At 48.9% G+C, this 17,776-nt stretch overlaps 1 protein-coding gene across 1 annotated transcript in view; it reads left to right on the top strand.

Annotated features, from left to right (window-relative positions):
* LOC150039355 (uncharacterized) overlaps positions 1–12,201 on the top strand; it is a 62,159-nt gene extending 49,958 nt beyond the window's left edge. Inside the window, exons 3-4 of the mRNA XM_090327908.1 lie at positions 9,474–9,634; positions 12,000–12,201. Of these exons, the coding sequence (XP_090184034.1) occupies positions 9,474–9,634; positions 12,000–12,162 (324 nt within the window). The 3' untranslated portion in view covers positions 12,163–12,201. The remainder of the gene's footprint in view (positions 1–9,473; positions 9,635–11,999) is intronic.
* The last annotated feature ends 5,575 nt before the right edge of the window (positions 12,202–17,776 follow it).

The following is a 17,776-nucleotide window of genomic DNA, read 5'->3' as shown; positions in this document are numbered from 1 at the left end:
TGCATAAATACCACATCTTGTTGAGCTACTCATCAACTGAGGGATATCTGGGTTAGTTCCATATCTTTGCTACGGTAAATACTGCTGCAATGAACATCATTGTGCTATTGGATTTAGTATGCCCTTGTTTCTGGATGGTTGGGTAAATGCGAAGTAGTGGGATTGCTGGGTTATAGGGGAGCTCTATGTTTAGTCTTTTGAGGAACTGCCATACTGCTTTCCACTCCCACCAACAGTGTAGTAGTGATCCCTCCTGGCCATATCCCCTCCAGCATCTGTTGTTATTAGTTTTCTTGATCCTGGCCATTCTAACTGGAGTGAGGTGGAATCTTAGAGATGTTTTGATTTGCATTTCTTTCATGATCAGAGATGTCGAGCTTTTCTTCCTGTGTCTCTAGGCCATTTCTGTTTCTTCTTCAGAGAAGACTCTCTTTAAGTCTTTGGCCTGTCCAATTGTTACAACTGAGGGAAACCATGGAGCTTATTTTTCTTTGGGTCTGGCTTACTTCACTTAATATGATTTTTTTCCAAGTCTTTCCATTTCCTTACAGATGGGATGATGTCATTCCTTGCTCACACTTTATGAATGAATGAAGGAAGGAAACACTTTCCCCTAATGACCTACAATACATAGTACCATGAAAGAGAGGTGCATCAGAACATCCCTGTCATTCAGCTCACCTTTTTCTTAGAAACATTTCAGAAAGATTTCCATGTAGTTGAGAGTTGATCCTTCTGCAATAATATTGCTGGCCTCTGCAGACCAAATCAAGGGTATTCTGGATGCTCTGCCACTGACTTGATACAGGTAGCCATGTTAACAAAAGGGTATCACTCCAACATGACTCAAATTTCCTGTACCTGCCCATCTTGAATTCCCTTTGAGAGTTCAAGCCTATTTACTGGGACTGGAACCTGTGGAGAGTGAGATGGTATGGTTTGTGAGTGGTGGTGGGTGGAAGACTAGCGTGGGAGGAACAGGAAATTGGAGACCCTGGGGATGAGATTGTAGCATTTTCAGTTGCAAAGCTGTGCAGCCAGGATAGCTTTGTGAGCTCTGTGGGTGAACTCTATTATCTGGTTCTTCCTGGAAAATCCCTGTAGTTACAGAGCTGGCAGAGCAGCTCTTCCACCATTATTAAAGAAGCCAGAATTAAATCTGTGTGTATGTGTGTGTGTTCCTCACATTAGTCACTGGTGAATGCTAATGGTCTTTCCAGTCTCAGGCCTTCAGAGAGGGGGTACAAATGTGTTTCTTGGTGACCCTTAGCAGTGTGGTAAACTAAGTGGTGGTGGGTCCTTTCTTGTCTCATGAGAATGTCCATCACTGGATGACTTCCAGTTGTTGGAAGCGTCGTTTTAATGATGATATATAAGGAATTATTACTATTTTGGGGTGTGTGTATGTGGCAATCTTGGGGCTTACTCAGGGTCAGAACAGTTTTCCTTAGTTTTTTTTTCACCCAAAGGCTAGGGTCCTAACAACTAAGGCAGTCCTCTTCTCCTGTTTTTTTTTTCAGATATTTTTATTGTAATTAATAGAAGGGTTACATTATATTCACCAGATAGAGGGTACATTACTTCACAAATATTGATACCCTTTCTCATGTCATGGTTCTCCTGGGTTTTTAATTGGAGCTAAGAATCTCATGAACTTTTCTGTCCAGACTGACTTTGAATCCTGCTTCTCAGATCTCAGACTCCTGAGGAGGTAGAATTCCAGGCATGAGCCACCAGTGTGCCTGGATTAAGACTTGTTATTAACCACATTACAAATGAGCTCCTCAGCCCTCTTCTCCAGGTGAGAATGAGTTATGGAACAGGAAGCTTTCAGAGGCTGCAGGGAATTATACCCTGGTTTGAGGTTGAGAGGTCACCAGAAAACAGGGCTATCAGAGGTAAAGGAAGGTGGATAACATTTCTCAGCAGAAATACAAATTTAGTTACACCACATTCTTGACTTCAGTGTATTTATATATACTGGACATTTAGAGTTTCAGTTAATAACATTGATTTGTCATCTCCCATGGAACAGGAGAATGGGGTTGTAAAGGCTAATGAAGCTAGAGGACAACTGAGCAGTATGCCACCTACCTCATCTAGATGATTCATTGCATTGCAGTAAGGTAAACAAGTACCTGTAAGTAAGTACTGAAGCTCCCGGGATTTCTGCACCTGGCTCTGCCTTCTGCTGGCTTGCAGCACAGTGTCCTCTCTCTGCCCTCACGTTAAGGGTTAGACTACACTGGGTCCTTGCAATTCAATGCTTGGAGCATCTGAGATCCTGATCAGAGGCCACTGGTGACCAATACCTGTTCTGCAAGGGGTGAAGTGATTCCTGGCTTCATTTTACTGTTTCTGGTTCTCCAGTAAAGTGGAACGGCTGAGAAGCAGGGCACGGGACAGCTGACCTGAGGTGTTGCCAGCACCAAATGACAGCTTTCTAGAGAGGATAGTGGTAATGCTGCATCTGGAAAGTTCTCAGCTGAATTTCAGCTGAACAGATGCCAAAGGCCAGCCAGTTTCTGGATGCCCTCTGGGGAAAGGGCAGCCAGTCAAATTATGAAGACGAGACAGGGCATGAATGAGCACAAACAAGAGTAAGCCATTTCCACGAAATCAGGGGGATGCCAAGAGAATAGAAAAAATGGTGTTGGGGGCAGAAGGCATGGAACTGAGTCTCATAGGCTTTCCTTATCCTTGGCTGGCTTCGAACTGCAGTCCTCATATCACAGCTTCCTGCTTAGCAAGGATTACATGTGTGAGCCACTGGTGCCTGCCTTATGTTGTATTGTCTATTAAATGCTCTAAGTGGCTTTTCTCATGTCTTTATTTTTCCCAGTTCATGCATGTTTGGCTCTGTTTATCCCATATCCTCTACTAAGGTGTCATTGATATGTTGGTCAAAGGGAGTAATAAAGACAGATGAGAGGATTTTTTTAAACCAAACTTTCAGGCACCCAAGGGTTCTCATATTTCCTTTGACATTTGATTGATTTATATTTATATTAGTTGGAGCTCAAATATTAGGTCACAGCTACACTTAAGAGTAGGTTTTCTATTTTCTCCATTTCTAAACATCCAGTTTATTATTCTCCATAGACTCTGTTTTTCTCTATCTAATGACAGAAGAGCTGCATAGCAGGGGCAGGGACCTTTTAGAATGGACACGTATGTATTTTGACTAAGATACTCTTTCGTGGAGCAAGCATGGATCTTTAAAATTGTTTGCACAGCTATGTTGTAAAATGGTAGTAGACAGAGCTGTCTTCATTGCATATCAGATTTGACCTGATGTGTGTGTGTGTGTGTGTGTGTGTGTGTGTGTGTGTGTGTGTGTGTGTCCCTTGTGTGGAAATAAAATTTACACATCCCTAATTCTTTTTTTAAAGCATCATTAATTCTTCATTCTAGCATTAGAACTAGGTGGGCACATGGCTTCCCAGCCCGTGCCAATATTTCAGCCTTTCCTGAAGCTGGATGTGACCAGGTGACTACGTTTCCTCCAACAGAATGTCATCGAAACGTTCACAACCTCTGCGACAAGTCCTTGGAAGGAAATTGCTTGCCTTCCCTTTCTTTTTCTTGCTTCCTTTTGGCTCCAGTTGGAATATCTGTTGGCCAGCTTGTCTCAGGGTAGATGAGGAGCATATTGCAGGGAATGAAAGGGCCACGAGAGGGGTGGCCTCCCTTTGGGTTCTTAATTACCGTTCCTATTGGTGATCACCCTCGTCATCACGACCATCAGATCAGAGTTACAGGCAGCCAGATAGGAAGATGGCAAAGGCCTTATCTATCCTGCCTGTTCTCTCTTAAATCTTTTTCCAGAATTTGTCACTAAATATTCCCACTTCATTGATCAGAGTTTTGCTGTATCTTGTTATACAGTGACCCAGATAAAAGTAAGAATTGTTTTTAACTAAGGAAAAGAAAGAAGTGTTGAGTGGACTTCTACTTAGAAAACTCCTATCTAGATCAGCAGTGAAAAACAATGGCCTACAGACCAAATCTACCCACAACCTTGTTTTATTATTATTGTTGCAAATACATTGTTATTGGAGCAAAGCCATAAGCACTCATTATACATGTCATCTCCAGCTAACTCCAGGCTAGCAGAGTTGAACAAGTATTCCAGAGAGCAAACGGACCATGGGCCTAACCTGCTTACCATGTGCCTAGAGTGTCCTGGAATCACAAACCTCTCCATCTTAGCCTCGTGTGCTAAGATGATAGGCAGAAGTCTCCACAGTCAGCTATGTATTAAAGAAGAGGTCTCATAAACCTACATACTCAGAATAGCTGCAAGCTACCATTCTCCCAAAGTCCACCTCCCAGGTAGCTAGCAATACAGTCATTATAATGCCTCAATTCAGCTGATTTTAACTTAACTGAGTAACTAGTGCCTCACTCCACACATGACCCTTGCATGGAGAGTCACTGCTTTTGCACCCTCTTACAGGAATGCTCTAATTGAGTTATTTGTGAACCAACATGGTTGCCATCCCTCCACATGTCTTCATCATGTCATTTCCCTATGCACAGGTGGCTTCTTTCTGCAAATTACTGTCACTCTTTGCCTGTGGACATTTTTTTTTACATATAGTAGCATGCTCAGCCTATGTAAGGGGCAATCTGAAAGTCCCTTAGGCATTAAAGCTCCAGGACAGCCCTTAAACAATAATGAATATGAGCTAGTGCATAAAATATCCCAGCTTCCTTACTCCTCTAATGGGTCAACTCTGAGATATGTCCCAGAATAATTCTTTGTCTCTCTTTCTCTGTCTGTCTGTCTCTGTCTCTGTGTCTCTGTGTCTGTCTGTCTCTCTCTCTCTGTCTCTCTCTCTCTGTCTCTCTCTCTGACTTTCTCTCTCTCTCTCTCTCTCTCTCTCTCTCTCTCTCTCTCTCTCTCTCTCTCTCTCATTTTCTTCATTTCCGTCCCATTAGTGATTCTTGGAAGGACCTACTTTTAGTCCAGTTCTTACATCTGAATCTATTTCTCCATGGACAAAACTGAAGCAGGGATAGGAGTTTGGTCTAGTGGTAGAGTGCTTGCCTAAGCATGCACGAAGAACAGGGTTCGATTCCTCAGTACCACATACATAGAAAGAAGGTGGAAGTGGTGCTGTGAGTCAAGTGGTAGAGCTCTAGCCTTGAGAAAGCCCAAGGATAGTGCCCAGGCCTGCCCCCCCTGACAAGAGAAATGAAGGCAGTAGCTTGTCACATTTTGTGTCAAGGAAAACTGATATGACTGATGATTTGCATCTGTTTCAGGGAAATTGGATAAGCCTTTGTTCAGAGTCCATCTGCCTGAGTTAAATACTGAGCAGGAGCTGGTGTTTTTCAGAACAAACCCCAAAGTAATAGATGGTAAATTGGTTAAACAGTCTGATGTGTATTTAAATTTTGTTATATCTTCCATCCTGTCAGATGGAAGACTGTCTCTGTAACATAGAGATAAAAGAAGAAAAGCACAAGAACCAGAGCAGAGAACAAGAACTGTAATTAAATGTGAACATTCAAATCTAACTTAACTTTCTAAAAAACCCCTCCAGTCCCATTAGTATTTTTACTTTCTGGCATGTACACAAATATTCATTGTAAATAAATCATATAGAGAGCAAGGGCCCATGCTTCTTGAAATTCCAATCTTCAGTGGTCTCCAATGTCTGTGGTACTGCTCTGTGAAATGGTGTTTGCATGACCTTGACGCGAATAATGGGCCAATGAGTCTGCATGTGTATGTAAGAATGAGTTCTGAGGCATTTTCCTCCACACCACAGCTCTGCAGTGTGTGGTTTCCATCACTTGATGAGTCTCAATCAAGCCTCATGGCAGAGGCTTGGATTTTGGTGTAGCCTAACAAAGATTAGAAAGGCTGAGGTTCGCGAATTGTCCTTTGGTGAATCTTTGAAGAACAGAACTATGATTTGGGGAGTGGAAGAGCCAAGTGCACAAGTGGTGATGACCTGTAATAGAGTCCAAAATGTCAGGTGATAGTGTGGTGGGTACAGTTGTCCTGTGATGGCACAGGGTGCCTGAGGCACTCAGGGAGTCCAAGGAGGGAAGGGGGAGTTTGGCTAATGCAAGTAGCCTGGGCACGGCAGGGTGGTTTTGTAGGTGGAGTGTGGGTATCCTGGGCTGGAGTAAAAGAAGGTGCAGGGTGGCCAGGGCCACTCAAGTCATCATGGTCAGTAGGATCCAGGGAGGCATGCGCATGTGGAGCTCTCCTTAAGCCTTGCTTCCCCTCCTCTTCCTGTGGAAGAGGCTGAAGCTGGATCTCTGCTTGGCAGGTGTCCTCCGGGGGAAGGTGTACTTCCGCAGCACCACATGGTAGACGTCCATAGTCTTCAAGGCATAGAAAACGTTGGCATCATCAGGAATCCTCAGCTCTGGTGGAAGAGGGACACAAACCTTAGCTGTCCAACCTGGGGCTGAGACCACTGCCATTCCCATGCACTTAGAGATCAACTGTGGGTTAGGACCCCGAATGCCTCCAATCTCTGATTCCTGCATGCGAAAGAACTGCTGAAAACTCCTTTCTCAGAGGACAACTTTGGACTTCAGGTCCTGCCAGGTCAGGGTGAAGGAGGCACAAGCCAATCCCTTTCTGACCTCGCTGCTGCCTTATCAGCATCACAGACACAACAGGCTTTGCAATGTGCAAACCAGCTCTCCTAAGATTGTCCTACAAACATGGACCCTCAGGACCACAAAAAGCAAGGCCTAATTCAGGCTTCTTGCAGTGAGTTCCAGGGTCCTCTAAGACCATGTGCCCCAAGTAGACTGTAAGTCCTGCCTTTGGCCTTCAATTTCTCCCCAAACTCCTGTATCCTGCACTCTTTGTGAGAGGAAAACCCTATGCTGTGAGAGGGAAAACCCCATGCTGCCAGCATAGTGGGAATGGTCACAAGGTAGGAAGGAATTCAGAACACATCCTGCATGGAACTTGTAATCTGTAATCAGTGCTGGTCAACCTCACAAAGAACTGGCCAGATTCTGCACCTCATTGCAAAAACAAGACAGCAAAACCACTGTGGCTCATTATCATTTGAGTTCCATGAGTCTTGCATGAGTGTGTCTCCTCTTACCATCTGTGAGTCTGTCTGTGTCTCTTTTTTTCTTGCCGGTCCTGGCCCTTGAACTCAGGGCCTGACCACTGTCCTTGGGCTTTCTCAAGGCTAGAGCTCTATCACTTGAGCCTCAGCACCATTTCTGGCTTTTTTCTATGTATATGTGGTACTGAGGAATCAAACCCAGGTCTTAGTGCATGCTAGACAAGGACTCCACCACTAAGCCAAATTCCCAGCCTGTCCCTGTCTCTTTGGCTACTTCAGTCTCTGTCCCTATCCCTGTCTCTCTGTCTGTCTCATCTACCTAAACTTTTGTCTACCTTTTCAACTTATATCTTTTATGAGTAAGTCAACTTTTGGCTCACTTATCTAACTCAGTGACTCGGTTCTCCCCCTGACCTGTTTGTTCAAGATAAGTGTTGTGCCACTGGCGCCATATGATTTTTCCTGCTTTTACTGTGGTTGATAGAAGAAAGAGAATCAGAGACTTCTAACCCAGGCTGACCTCCAACCTAGAGCCTCAGGTGAGCCTCCTAATGAACTGGGTTTGTAGGCTGAGTCCTAGGCACCTGGCTTCTAACTCATTTGGAAGAAAAACACATAGGTAGAGAATATTGGGAAGTTGCCCATGAGTTCTCAATAGCTCCTTCAGGGCTTGCATTAGTCCATGATATAGGGTGAGTAATGTTTGGAGGCATAGTTTTAATGGTGTGGGAACAATGCAAGGGTCTCAGGAATTCTCGGCACACACGTTACAACTGAGTGACACTCAAGTGTCAGGTATTTTCTGAAGCCATGTGTTTACATTGGAGAATGACAAAGTCCGTTCTGGTGAGCAAGCCAGCCATTCTGTCCTATGAGCTGTATTGTCTCCAGTCCTCACGGATGGTCTCTGCACTGGCTACTTCCTCCTCAGACAGGGCAAGAACAAGCATGTCCATGAGGGCAATAGCTGTGCAGCAACCAGGGCTGGCTTGGGCCTGGTGTCTAAGGCTGCCCTTATGCTGCCATACCCTGATGGAGGGGTTGGTGGGTGAGGACACTCTCTCCTGCCAAACTTCTTCTTTTTTTGCTAGACCTAGGGGCTGAAGTCAGGGCCTGAGTACTGCCTTGGGGCTTTCTGAAGGCTAGAGTTCTAACAGCACCACTTCTGGCTTTTTTTCTTTTTCTTTTTGTTTTGCCTATGCATATATTTCCAAGGAATCGAACTCTGGTGTTCTTGCATTCTAGACGGCTCTCTACCACCGGTCCAAACTCCTGGGCCCCTGCCAACTTACTTATTTGCCTGTCCTAGCTATTGTTTTAGGACTCACTTTGATCCTGTGTGATGATCTGCACCAGCTCTAAGTCTTCTGGCTTGTATCCACGCACCTGGAATTTCTTCATAGCTTTCATGATGACATCTCGGGTCTTCTCCTGGTTGGTCACCTGGGTTGGATCCGGAAACAGGCCCTGAGAACTGGGTCCCAGGGGTCCCTCCCTGAAGTCAGTATCCAGGACTTCGGTGGAACCATCTCAGTGTTAAACATGAGAAATGCCATGGGGTGTCATGGGTGTGTTTTAACCCTTCCTTCCTGAAGAGGAGTCCATGCATTGAAGTTGGTTATTTAGTATTCTTAGTAGAGTTTACCAGCTCTTCCTGGATCTGCTTTCAAATTTTGGACGCCTGAGATTTAGTGGAATACACAATAAACTCCAGAAACCCCAGGCAAGGGAGGAGCCAACCAAGTGCCCAGTGCCTGCTCCTAGCCAGGTCTGGGGTGAGTTGGAGGATGCAGTGATGAACGACACCCCGTGGAGCCTTGATCAACTCCACTAACACTGAGAGTACAGGATAGAGGAAGACGTTGCCTCCCCAGATGACTGCTCATGACACCCATTCTCCTTCCTGTTGGTGAGAGGACTGAACCAGATGCAGACACCAGACCCAGCATGAGGAAGGAGGGGCTCTGAATGTCATCTGCCCAGTTGAGTAGCTAGAAGAGCAGACATCTCTCTCTCCTGTGAGGAGTTTACTTGTGAGCAGATCTTTTAGCTCCATCATCTGCAGCACCCTGCCTTAGACATTCCTCATCTTCCCAGAACATAGGATCCCTATGTCTCGCTGTCCTCCAACCCAGATGTGATTGTCAGAAGAGCCTACTAAGTAATGTGCGAGGATTGTCTGTGAGACAGTAAACAGTCTCAACTGGCAATCGTGTTCATTCACTACTAATCTTGTGATCAAACACCAGCCTTTAGGTTGTTTCCTGGGGAAAGTGAAGTATCTAAACTATGCCCTCCAGAGCCTAGGATTTCCCCAATCTTTGTCCGCATTCTTCCTCTCGGGACTCCTCACTGACCCTGCCTGAGGATCTATTCTTGCCTGGAGAATGGGCATAATTTTCCCTCCCTCTTTTTTAGGTCAGAAGAGCAGAAGGAAATGCAGCCGCCCAACTCACCTCAATGCTTCTGCATAGACGTCTGTTTTCCACAGGCAGCACCACCCTGATGACACACGAGTCTCCCAGCCTGAGATGGGGAGGCACGGATGAGCTGTCACTACTGTGCCCTGAGGTGCCGCTGTGAGTGTTGGCTGAATTGGTGTCCATTGTGCTGGTGTCTGTGGGTGAGGATTGGCTTGCAGAGGCCAAGCTGGTCATCCCAGTGGACCGGGAGGAGGATCCCTGGACCTGTGGATGACAGCAACATCAGGAGAAGTCCAGGTTTCCAACCAGGTCTAGGGCTTTCCTCTCAGGCAGTGGAAAGAGGACTATGGGCAAGACAGGAAGTCACCTTTTTCGGGTCTCCTGAGGATGTTTGTGAGATGCTCGTGATGAGCTCTGGGTAGGAGCTGGAGGAGGGAGCTGACTGCACATTGCTGTCTGACTGCACTGCAGTGGTGTTTGTGCTGCTCATCTCAGGGCCACTCTTGTCCTGGTCCATCCACTTCAACTGGGAGCTGCCACTGGTACTAGGTGCAGCACTCTGGGTCTGGTGGCTTTAGAGAGGGGTCAGCTTACTGAAGGAACTTCTCTCAGGACACACACAAGACCCTCGACCTCAAACACTGGGGACCTGAATCTCCACTCCATGATCTGGGTCAGTTAACATTTTCCCATTCCCTTATGTGATGGATGAATCACAGAGACAGAACTCAGTGTAAGCAGAGGGTCAGACACCCCAGAGAACTGAGTGCCAGACCTGGCTTCTCAATGGAAATGTCTCATCCACAGCCTGTCTCATTCCCACACCCATCCCATCATCTTCCCTGGTTCTTGCCCATCAGTGGCCAGGTCCTTACTTCTTCCAGATTTTCCAGATGCTGAAGCGCTTCTTGGTCGGAGGGCTTGCAGTGTCATTCTGTCCCGGAGGCTCCAGTGCACATGACAGGTCATAGCTAGGCAAGGGGTGTGAGGTGAGCTGACCAAATTGAAGCTTGGGACCTCCCAGATTCTGCTTCAATTCTGAGCCTGCCACCCACCTGGTCACTGCCCCTAGGGAGTGTAAGTCCTCAAGTCCAGACATGTGACACTCAGGATGGCACCACATCCCAGTGACAGGCGACTCTCCCTGTGCTAGTGCCTCCCAGCTCACCTGGCCTCCTCGCTGAGCCACTCCAGGTCTCTGAACCAGCCTAGAAACTTCTCGTCTGGGGTGATGTGTTCATAGCTGCAGCTTGCCTGTAGCTGCTTCAGTTGCTCCATGATTGCATATTCCTGGCCAGGGAGAGCATGAGGTGAGTGGAGGGCTGTGCTGTGATGCCCAGGGAAAGAGCATTCACCAGGCTTTGCTCTGGGAAGCCTCAGTGCATCAGGGTGCTGTGGCTCTCACAACTGTGTCCACACTCATTCACAGGAAGCTCTCCTCTCCCACTTCACATCCCAACCCTGTCGTCAGGAAAGATCTGCACTCTGAACCAAATTTCCCTACCCGTCATGGTGACTGAAGCTGACTCTGCTGCTGGTCCCCAGCCAGCCAGGAGGGCACCTGAAACTCACCTTTCTCAGTTTCTCCAAATGGATGACTCCCTCCTAGAAGGCAGAGAACAATGTGAGGAGAACCCCACCCTTCCTCCCTTCAGTCCTCCCTGTCAGGGGCTGGTCCTCTTCCATGGGACAGAGGGCATCTACATGTGCCTGTGAACCAAGTCCTAGATGGGACCTGGACACATCTCCAAAGAGGTTCTGGGATCATCTAGTCCAAACCTTTTGAGGACATGGGGTAACTGAGAGCTCAGCTGAGCTGGACTCACTGGTGCTTGCTTGGCCTGTCCTTTGTTTTCCACTGATCCTAACTGCCCACTGTGCCCAGAGGAACTTGAGTCCCAGTTGTGCTATGTGCCCTAGCTCCCTATCCCAGCAGCTCTGGATATCCCTTCTTAAGATGGATGCAGTGTTATCTTAAGAAACTCTTCACTGTGCCATAACTCAGCACGCAGCAAGAGACTTTCTGTCCCAACCCCAGCAGCTCAGTGATGCCCAGACTACTCACATCCAGGAAGTCCCTAAAGGCCGTGTCGATCATTCGGAAGTCTCCCAGGAAAGTTTTCAGGTAGGGCACGGTGCCCTTGATGTGAAACTGTGGAATTGGATGGGTTGATGTGCCATGGCCTAGGACCCCATTGCAGGCCTCCCCAGACAGCCTCCATCCTCACAGAGCCTTTCTTATCAGAGTCACCTGTTCTGGCCAATCTGTTAGAGCCCCTTCTCTGCACTTGGGATAATAAACAGTATAAGGGTGGCATTGACACCTCCCCAAGTTAAGGACCCTCTGAAGGCCACCTGCCACACAGGCTTTGCCATGCTCTGGCTTCTCCTCCTCCTTTGTCTCTGGCAGCCACTCAGGACAAGGGATTATAAGAATCAAATCCCATGTGTATGGAGTTATTTCAGGCAGGGGAACAAGAGGTAAGATGAGCAAGCAGACCTCTCTTCTCTTCTCTTACAGGCACTCTTGGTGCGTTCAGGACACAGTCACTCACCATGTCCTCAGCCTGCCTCTGGCCTCTCTTGGCCTTCTTCTCCTTGGGGGCAAAGTCACCAGGCTCCTGTCACAATGGAGAGCAGAACTCCTGAGACATGTGTCCACTCAACCTTTGTCCCTGAACTGAGCATGGATGGTGCCAGAGCTAGTGCCACCTGCTGCTTTGTTCTGGTTAATTCTCTGCCTCAGCAGATCTGAGGGATGCCATGCTCTGAACTGGCCTCTCTCTGCCTGCTTCGTCATCTGCAAACTCTGCAAATAAATGACGTTCCTCTGAGCGCTATGGGATCCAGTGGTTTCTCCCACTGTTGGTGCTGCCCTGAGTCTCTGTGCCAATGCCTTCTCTGGACTCCTGGAAATTTCTTTCTCTTCATTGTCTCATCAATCATCCAAATTCCTCAGTCTTCATAGGTGACAGGAGGGGACCGAGGAATAAGAAGGGATGGTGGCCTGTCCACTTCACTGTAGGCAATCATAGAAGAGACACTCTAACTCTGTGAGCAGGGTGCAGTCAGTGAGTGCTCCCATAATTGTCATGGGCCGGAGGGTAGAATAGTCCAGGAGGGAGAGGATTATGGACTTTCAGCTAACTTCCTAAAAAAAAAATTCTGGATTTCCTCACCTAGGGAAGGGGCTCTGTATCATGAGAAATTTTCTTTCCCACAAAGCTCTTCCCTATGTGTCTGTGTCCTGGCAGAAATCTTTCTCTATGCATCTGGGTGGGGAGTTCCCGAGATATACTGTAGTGGACAAGCGGGTAAAGGCATTGAGGAGTCCAGTCTGTAGCCCTTCCCACTGAGGCTTCTGGAGTCGTGTGTGAAGGAGCTCAGTATGTTGGAATGTAGAGGTAGATACATCTTTTCCTTTCTTGATTTGTGTGGGTGTCTCTATCGGAGCGACTAGTTCATGTGGGGGGTTTCATGGTTGAGTCTCAAGGTTAGGGCTCGCAGTCATGTCCAGCTGAGATTTCAGGGCTGAGTGAGCAGTGCCTGGCCTCCCTTGTCAAGAAAACCCCCAGCCACCTTCAGTTCCCCTGTCTAGTCCTTCTCTGTGTTTGTATGGCGGTGAGCAGCATCTGCTCTAGGGAGAACAGAGAGACCCAGTTCCTTCAGGTAGACATCCTGGCTCTGAATGTTAAGATCCAAACCAAGTGTGTGCTATGTCTGTTGGGCTCTAAGGACAGCTCTGAAATATCCCATGGCAGAGCAACTCACTCCTGAGCAGTGCAGCTGACTTACATACCAGGTACTCAGGAGCCTGAGATCGGGGGATCCCAGTTCAAACCACAGTCACTGAGTCTGTGAATTACAATCAACTCCAAACGTGGAGTGGGCTTGGGACTGAAAATGAAGAGCACTGAGTATTAAAAACGGTGGACAACAGCCATGCCCTGAGTTCAAGATCCAGAATGGAGAGAAAAAAAAAACGGGAAAGCATTTCTTTTTGGAACTGGATCCCACTTTTGCCTTCTTAGCCCTGTTCTTTCTGACCCCTTTCTCTCTACCTGAAAGAGTAGCACTTTGGTCCGGAAGTAAGAGCATGAAGGAGAAACGATCTCTGAGAGTTTCTCATAAATCTGCATGCTGTCTCTGTAGGAGGGACAGAGAGAAGTGACAAATGGGAAAGTGAGAGAGAAGGGAGACAGGCTTGGTTTTCTTTTAGAGCCAGGCCTGCAAGTTGCCTGAACAGGAGGTTTTCAAATGATTGTATGAAGCTCCCAAGGACCCAGGAGCTGGAAGCAATTTCTTCTTCATGTCCCAGTGGAGTCCAGCCAAGTTGTATTAGACAACTGTGCTTGGATTTCCGTTGGACAGAAATGTAGAATTACCACAGAAATCCTGGACAGCTCCTCTGGGTCTCTGTCCAGCTTCAGTGAGACATTGCACTGAACATTTGCCGGTGCCTGAACAGGCATAATGCAGGCACTGTCCCTGTTTTCCTGGCTAGCAGCCCAGGTCATACAGGCTTGGCTCTGGGGCTGGTGGTGAAGCTGGCTAGTCCCTGTGTGTGCACAGCTTCTGTGGAGAGAAGGAGCCACCTGGAGACCTCTTGCCATGTGCTGTCCAGGCGCTGGATGGCTCTGCTGTGCAGAGCAGAGAGGATGGCATGGAGGGAGGAGAAGTTCCTGAGGACTCTGCATTCCTGCATGGGAAGGGTGTGTGAGCCTTGCATGCTACTGCTGCCACCTGATGCCTTGCTGGCTGGGCTAAGCCAGGGTCAGTACAAGGATTCTGGGGAGCTGCTTACAGGGCTTCAGAGGGGAGAGAGGGCTGACCAGGCCTGGGTGAAGTTGCCCCTGAGTCCTGAGTGTGAGGAAGGAGTGAGCACCATTGCATGTGTGGTATGTGGGAGTCCAGACAAGATGGCCTTGGGCAGGAGGCCCTGAAGTCCACACAGGGCTCTGAGCACATTGGAACACCTCAGAATATAAGACCCTGAAGGGAGAGTCTCTAGGCAGCAGTTGTGTCTTACCATGGCCACCGAGATCCAATGCTCTAGCACCCTAGCCCTGGAGCAGGGCTGCATGCTGTGGTCCCCTACGCAGGTGGTGAGCACGCAGGAGAACACCTGGTCAAACTGTGTGAAGGTGGCCCGGATGGTGGGGGCCAAGTTCTCCATGTCGTGTCTGTCCTTCTGGGAAATGGCAGAATGCAGGCAGTGGTGGGGCACCACCTTCAGGAACAGCTCCTGCCAAAGGAAGGAGTGTCTCATTGCCTGGCACACAGCACAGTGCCCAGCCCCAGATTGGGTCCCGTAGTTGGGCTGAGAACTCTGGCTGTGTAGGGGTCTCTGAGGCTTAGGCATGGGTTTGTAGAGATGTCATGCCGCTTCGCAACCCTGGAGGGCACCTGAGTGTCCCTACCTCATGTCAGGGTCTGCTGTGCAATGTGACTCTTCCTCCTTGGCCTAGGCCGAATTTCTGCCCTCCCCAAGTCCCCCCATGCCTGTCCTTTGGTTCATATCCACAGATGCTGCTTCTGTAGCACTTTCTGTTTTCTGCACTAGGCTCTGGCACACACACCAGAATCCTCATAATTGCTTGAGCTCATGTGGTCCCTGCCAAGTGCCGAGGAGCTGCAATTCTGGCTGCACCTCTCCACGCATAGCTCCTGGGACACAGAGGTGTCATATACACTTTAGTGTCTGCATTTAAAGAGTGTTGCTAGGAAGCTTGAGCCAAGGTGAAGCTCAGGCTGGATGAAAGCTTGGGCTCTAGGGGAAGGAGAAGGATGAGAAGGCAGCCATGCAGAGAAGGAAGCCCAGTCCACCCCGTGCTGCCCAGGGCCTCACCGAGTCCATCCTGGTGAGCTGCTCAGCCACCAACAGGGGAGGGAAATCTAAGACCTCATTCTTCTCCTTGTTCAGTCCCTCCCCAGTGCTCCCTGAAGAAGGACAGGAAGATCCTGTCAGGAAAGCATGCCGGGTCCTATTTCGATTCTCCATAAATTAAGGGATCCCACCCAAGCTGTGGACCAGGGGCCAGGTTGGTGGTTCCCAGGATATGGATTCCAGGGTCCCTTGGGAGTCTACCATGAGGCCAAGTTTCAAACTGGCTCCAAGTCAGCAGAGCAAAGGAGGCTGGTACTGCAGGTGACATAGCCTCAGAGTCCCGGGAAGACATGGCTGCCACCCACACCTGATGCTGCTGCTCCCATCTCGTGGTACAGTAGAGTCAAGGCTGACTTTGGGTGTTGGTCTAACCCTGGTAATGTTCCTGTAATTAGGCTGCACACCAGAGCTTGGAGCTCAATGCTGCCCTCTTAGACAAACACTGGGCTAATGCTAGACCTGCAGGAGAAGACAAGGCCCTCTCCATGGAGGATTTGTCCTGAGTCTTTGAAAAGAGAATAAAGACCCTCTTCCCTTTGACTTCCCAACCTGGATCCCTCTACCCATCCTCATTTTCAACTTCTCTGCACAGTCTCTATGTTCCAGCGTGTTTCTTCTTCCTGGCACAAGGCCTATATTAGAGCCTTCTCCACCCTCTGATGGCCCACATTCATCCCGCCTCTTTCCTCTGCCTTCCCACCCAGTTTCCACACCATCAGGCTGTGTCTGGCTGGGCTCTTGGGCCTGCATCTGATCCAGGAGCCGTTGTGCACGGCTCTCCACGTGTGTTCCAGTCATGTGCCTCTTCAGGTGAGCCAGCAACTGCTTGAGGCAGGCAACGTGTGCAGGCTGGCAGAAGTCCTCCCAGCCACATGTCCAGGATAGAAGAGAGGGCACTAGGGGCAGATGGGGGGCAGCAGAGTCAGAAACCTGGCCAGCGGCTACCCCAGACACTCTCAGCACTCATTTGAAATATGGACATCAGTATCTCCCCAAGCCAAGCTTCTTTGGTGGTGGAGGTAGTGACAGTGCTCAGGAACCAAGGAAGGATTGAAGGGAATTCCAGGGAGCCAGCACCCAATCATGGGATGAGCAACTCTCCCCTCTCCAGGGAGCTCCCCATACTCCTGCAGCTCTCTAGTCCCTCCCCACTGCATGGAGTCTCCATGGGGTCTGTTGTATGCCTGGCATGAACTGGCTGCTGGTGCACATCCACTGGTGACTCTGCTGCCTCCGTTCCAAGAGCCACACGTGGGCTATCTCCCCACGTCACTGTTCTCTTGGTGACCCAGCCAGGCCTTCTACTCCTCCAGCCTTCCTAGGGTCAGCAGAAGTCCTAAAACATGACATCAATGCTCTAATCCTGTTTGCGAGGCCATGGTGAGGACAGGCAAGGCTGGGCATCAGGGGCTGTGGAGAGGATGGGTTGGCACAGGGCTCAGCTCTCCCAACAGCATTCCCGGTCATGGGTCAGCATCCTCCTGCATACATATGCCACACTTCAACCCTGTGGTGAGGACGTCAAGATCTCTGGGATCCTGAGCTTGCCCACCATGCTACACTCAAACCTGGCTCCACTGTGCACACAGATGCCCTCCTTTGAGAGCAAAGTCCACTCACTTTCTGAGTTTGTCCTGTGGCATGCCATCCTGGCTGGAGAAAGGCAGGATTTCATCCTGTGTAGAGGAGTCCTTGAAGGCCTCACCTCTACTGAACCTGTGGAGGAATTGCACAGTTACTGGCTGTCTCTTCCTGTGTTTTATCCGGCTTGCAACAGTGCGGCTTATTTGTGCTTTCTCCCTACAAACATGTCCAGACCCGGAGGGGCTTCAACCTATGTGCAATGGAAAGGGACAAGCCTCTTCTCCCTTGAGAATCCTGTGGGCCGAGGGTCTCTCACTCTGCCTTCAGCTATCCCTGCTCTATGTGTAGTTGAGGAAGCATTCTCCAAACAGGGAAAGTCTGCTTTGTCTGAGGGCTCAGAGCTTGGAGGCAGAAAGCTGTGTCCTGAGGAAGAAGGTCACAGGTCTGAGCCTACACTACCAGGGAGCACACAAGGCATTTCCCATGGCCCTGGCATAACCTAAGATGCTTCTCTGCCCACCCCCACTCCACAGGATCAGAGTAGCCCTGAGAGTTGTGCAGGTCATTCCCAGGGTCCTGTGGAGAAAAAGAGTCCACTGCCCTTGCAGTTGGTACTCACGTTTGGAAGAGCAGGTCCAGGACGTGTTCGGTGCTGGTGAATTTTCGGTAAGTGGAGAGGAAGGTGGGGATGAAGAAGTGTTCCCCGGTCAGCTGGGCAGGCATCAAGTGTTCCACCAGCTGCTCCAGGGTGCCTGCCCTGCAGCCCTCGTCCTGGCTTGGAGCTTCATCCTGGAGTGGGACCAGGGGAATAGTTTAAGCTGAAACTA

The sequence above is a fragment of the Megascapheus bottae genome, unplaced genomic scaffold (genome assembly GCF_031878675.1).
Source record: "Megascapheus bottae isolate mThoBot1 unplaced genomic scaffold, mThoBot2.hap1 HAP1_SCAFFOLD_40, whole genome shotgun sequence".
Lineage (NCBI taxonomy): Eukaryota > Metazoa > Chordata > Mammalia > Rodentia > Geomyidae > Megascapheus > Megascapheus bottae.
The sequence above is the reverse complement of the archived record's forward strand: the minus strand, read 5'-3'. Positions and strand labels throughout refer to the sequence as shown.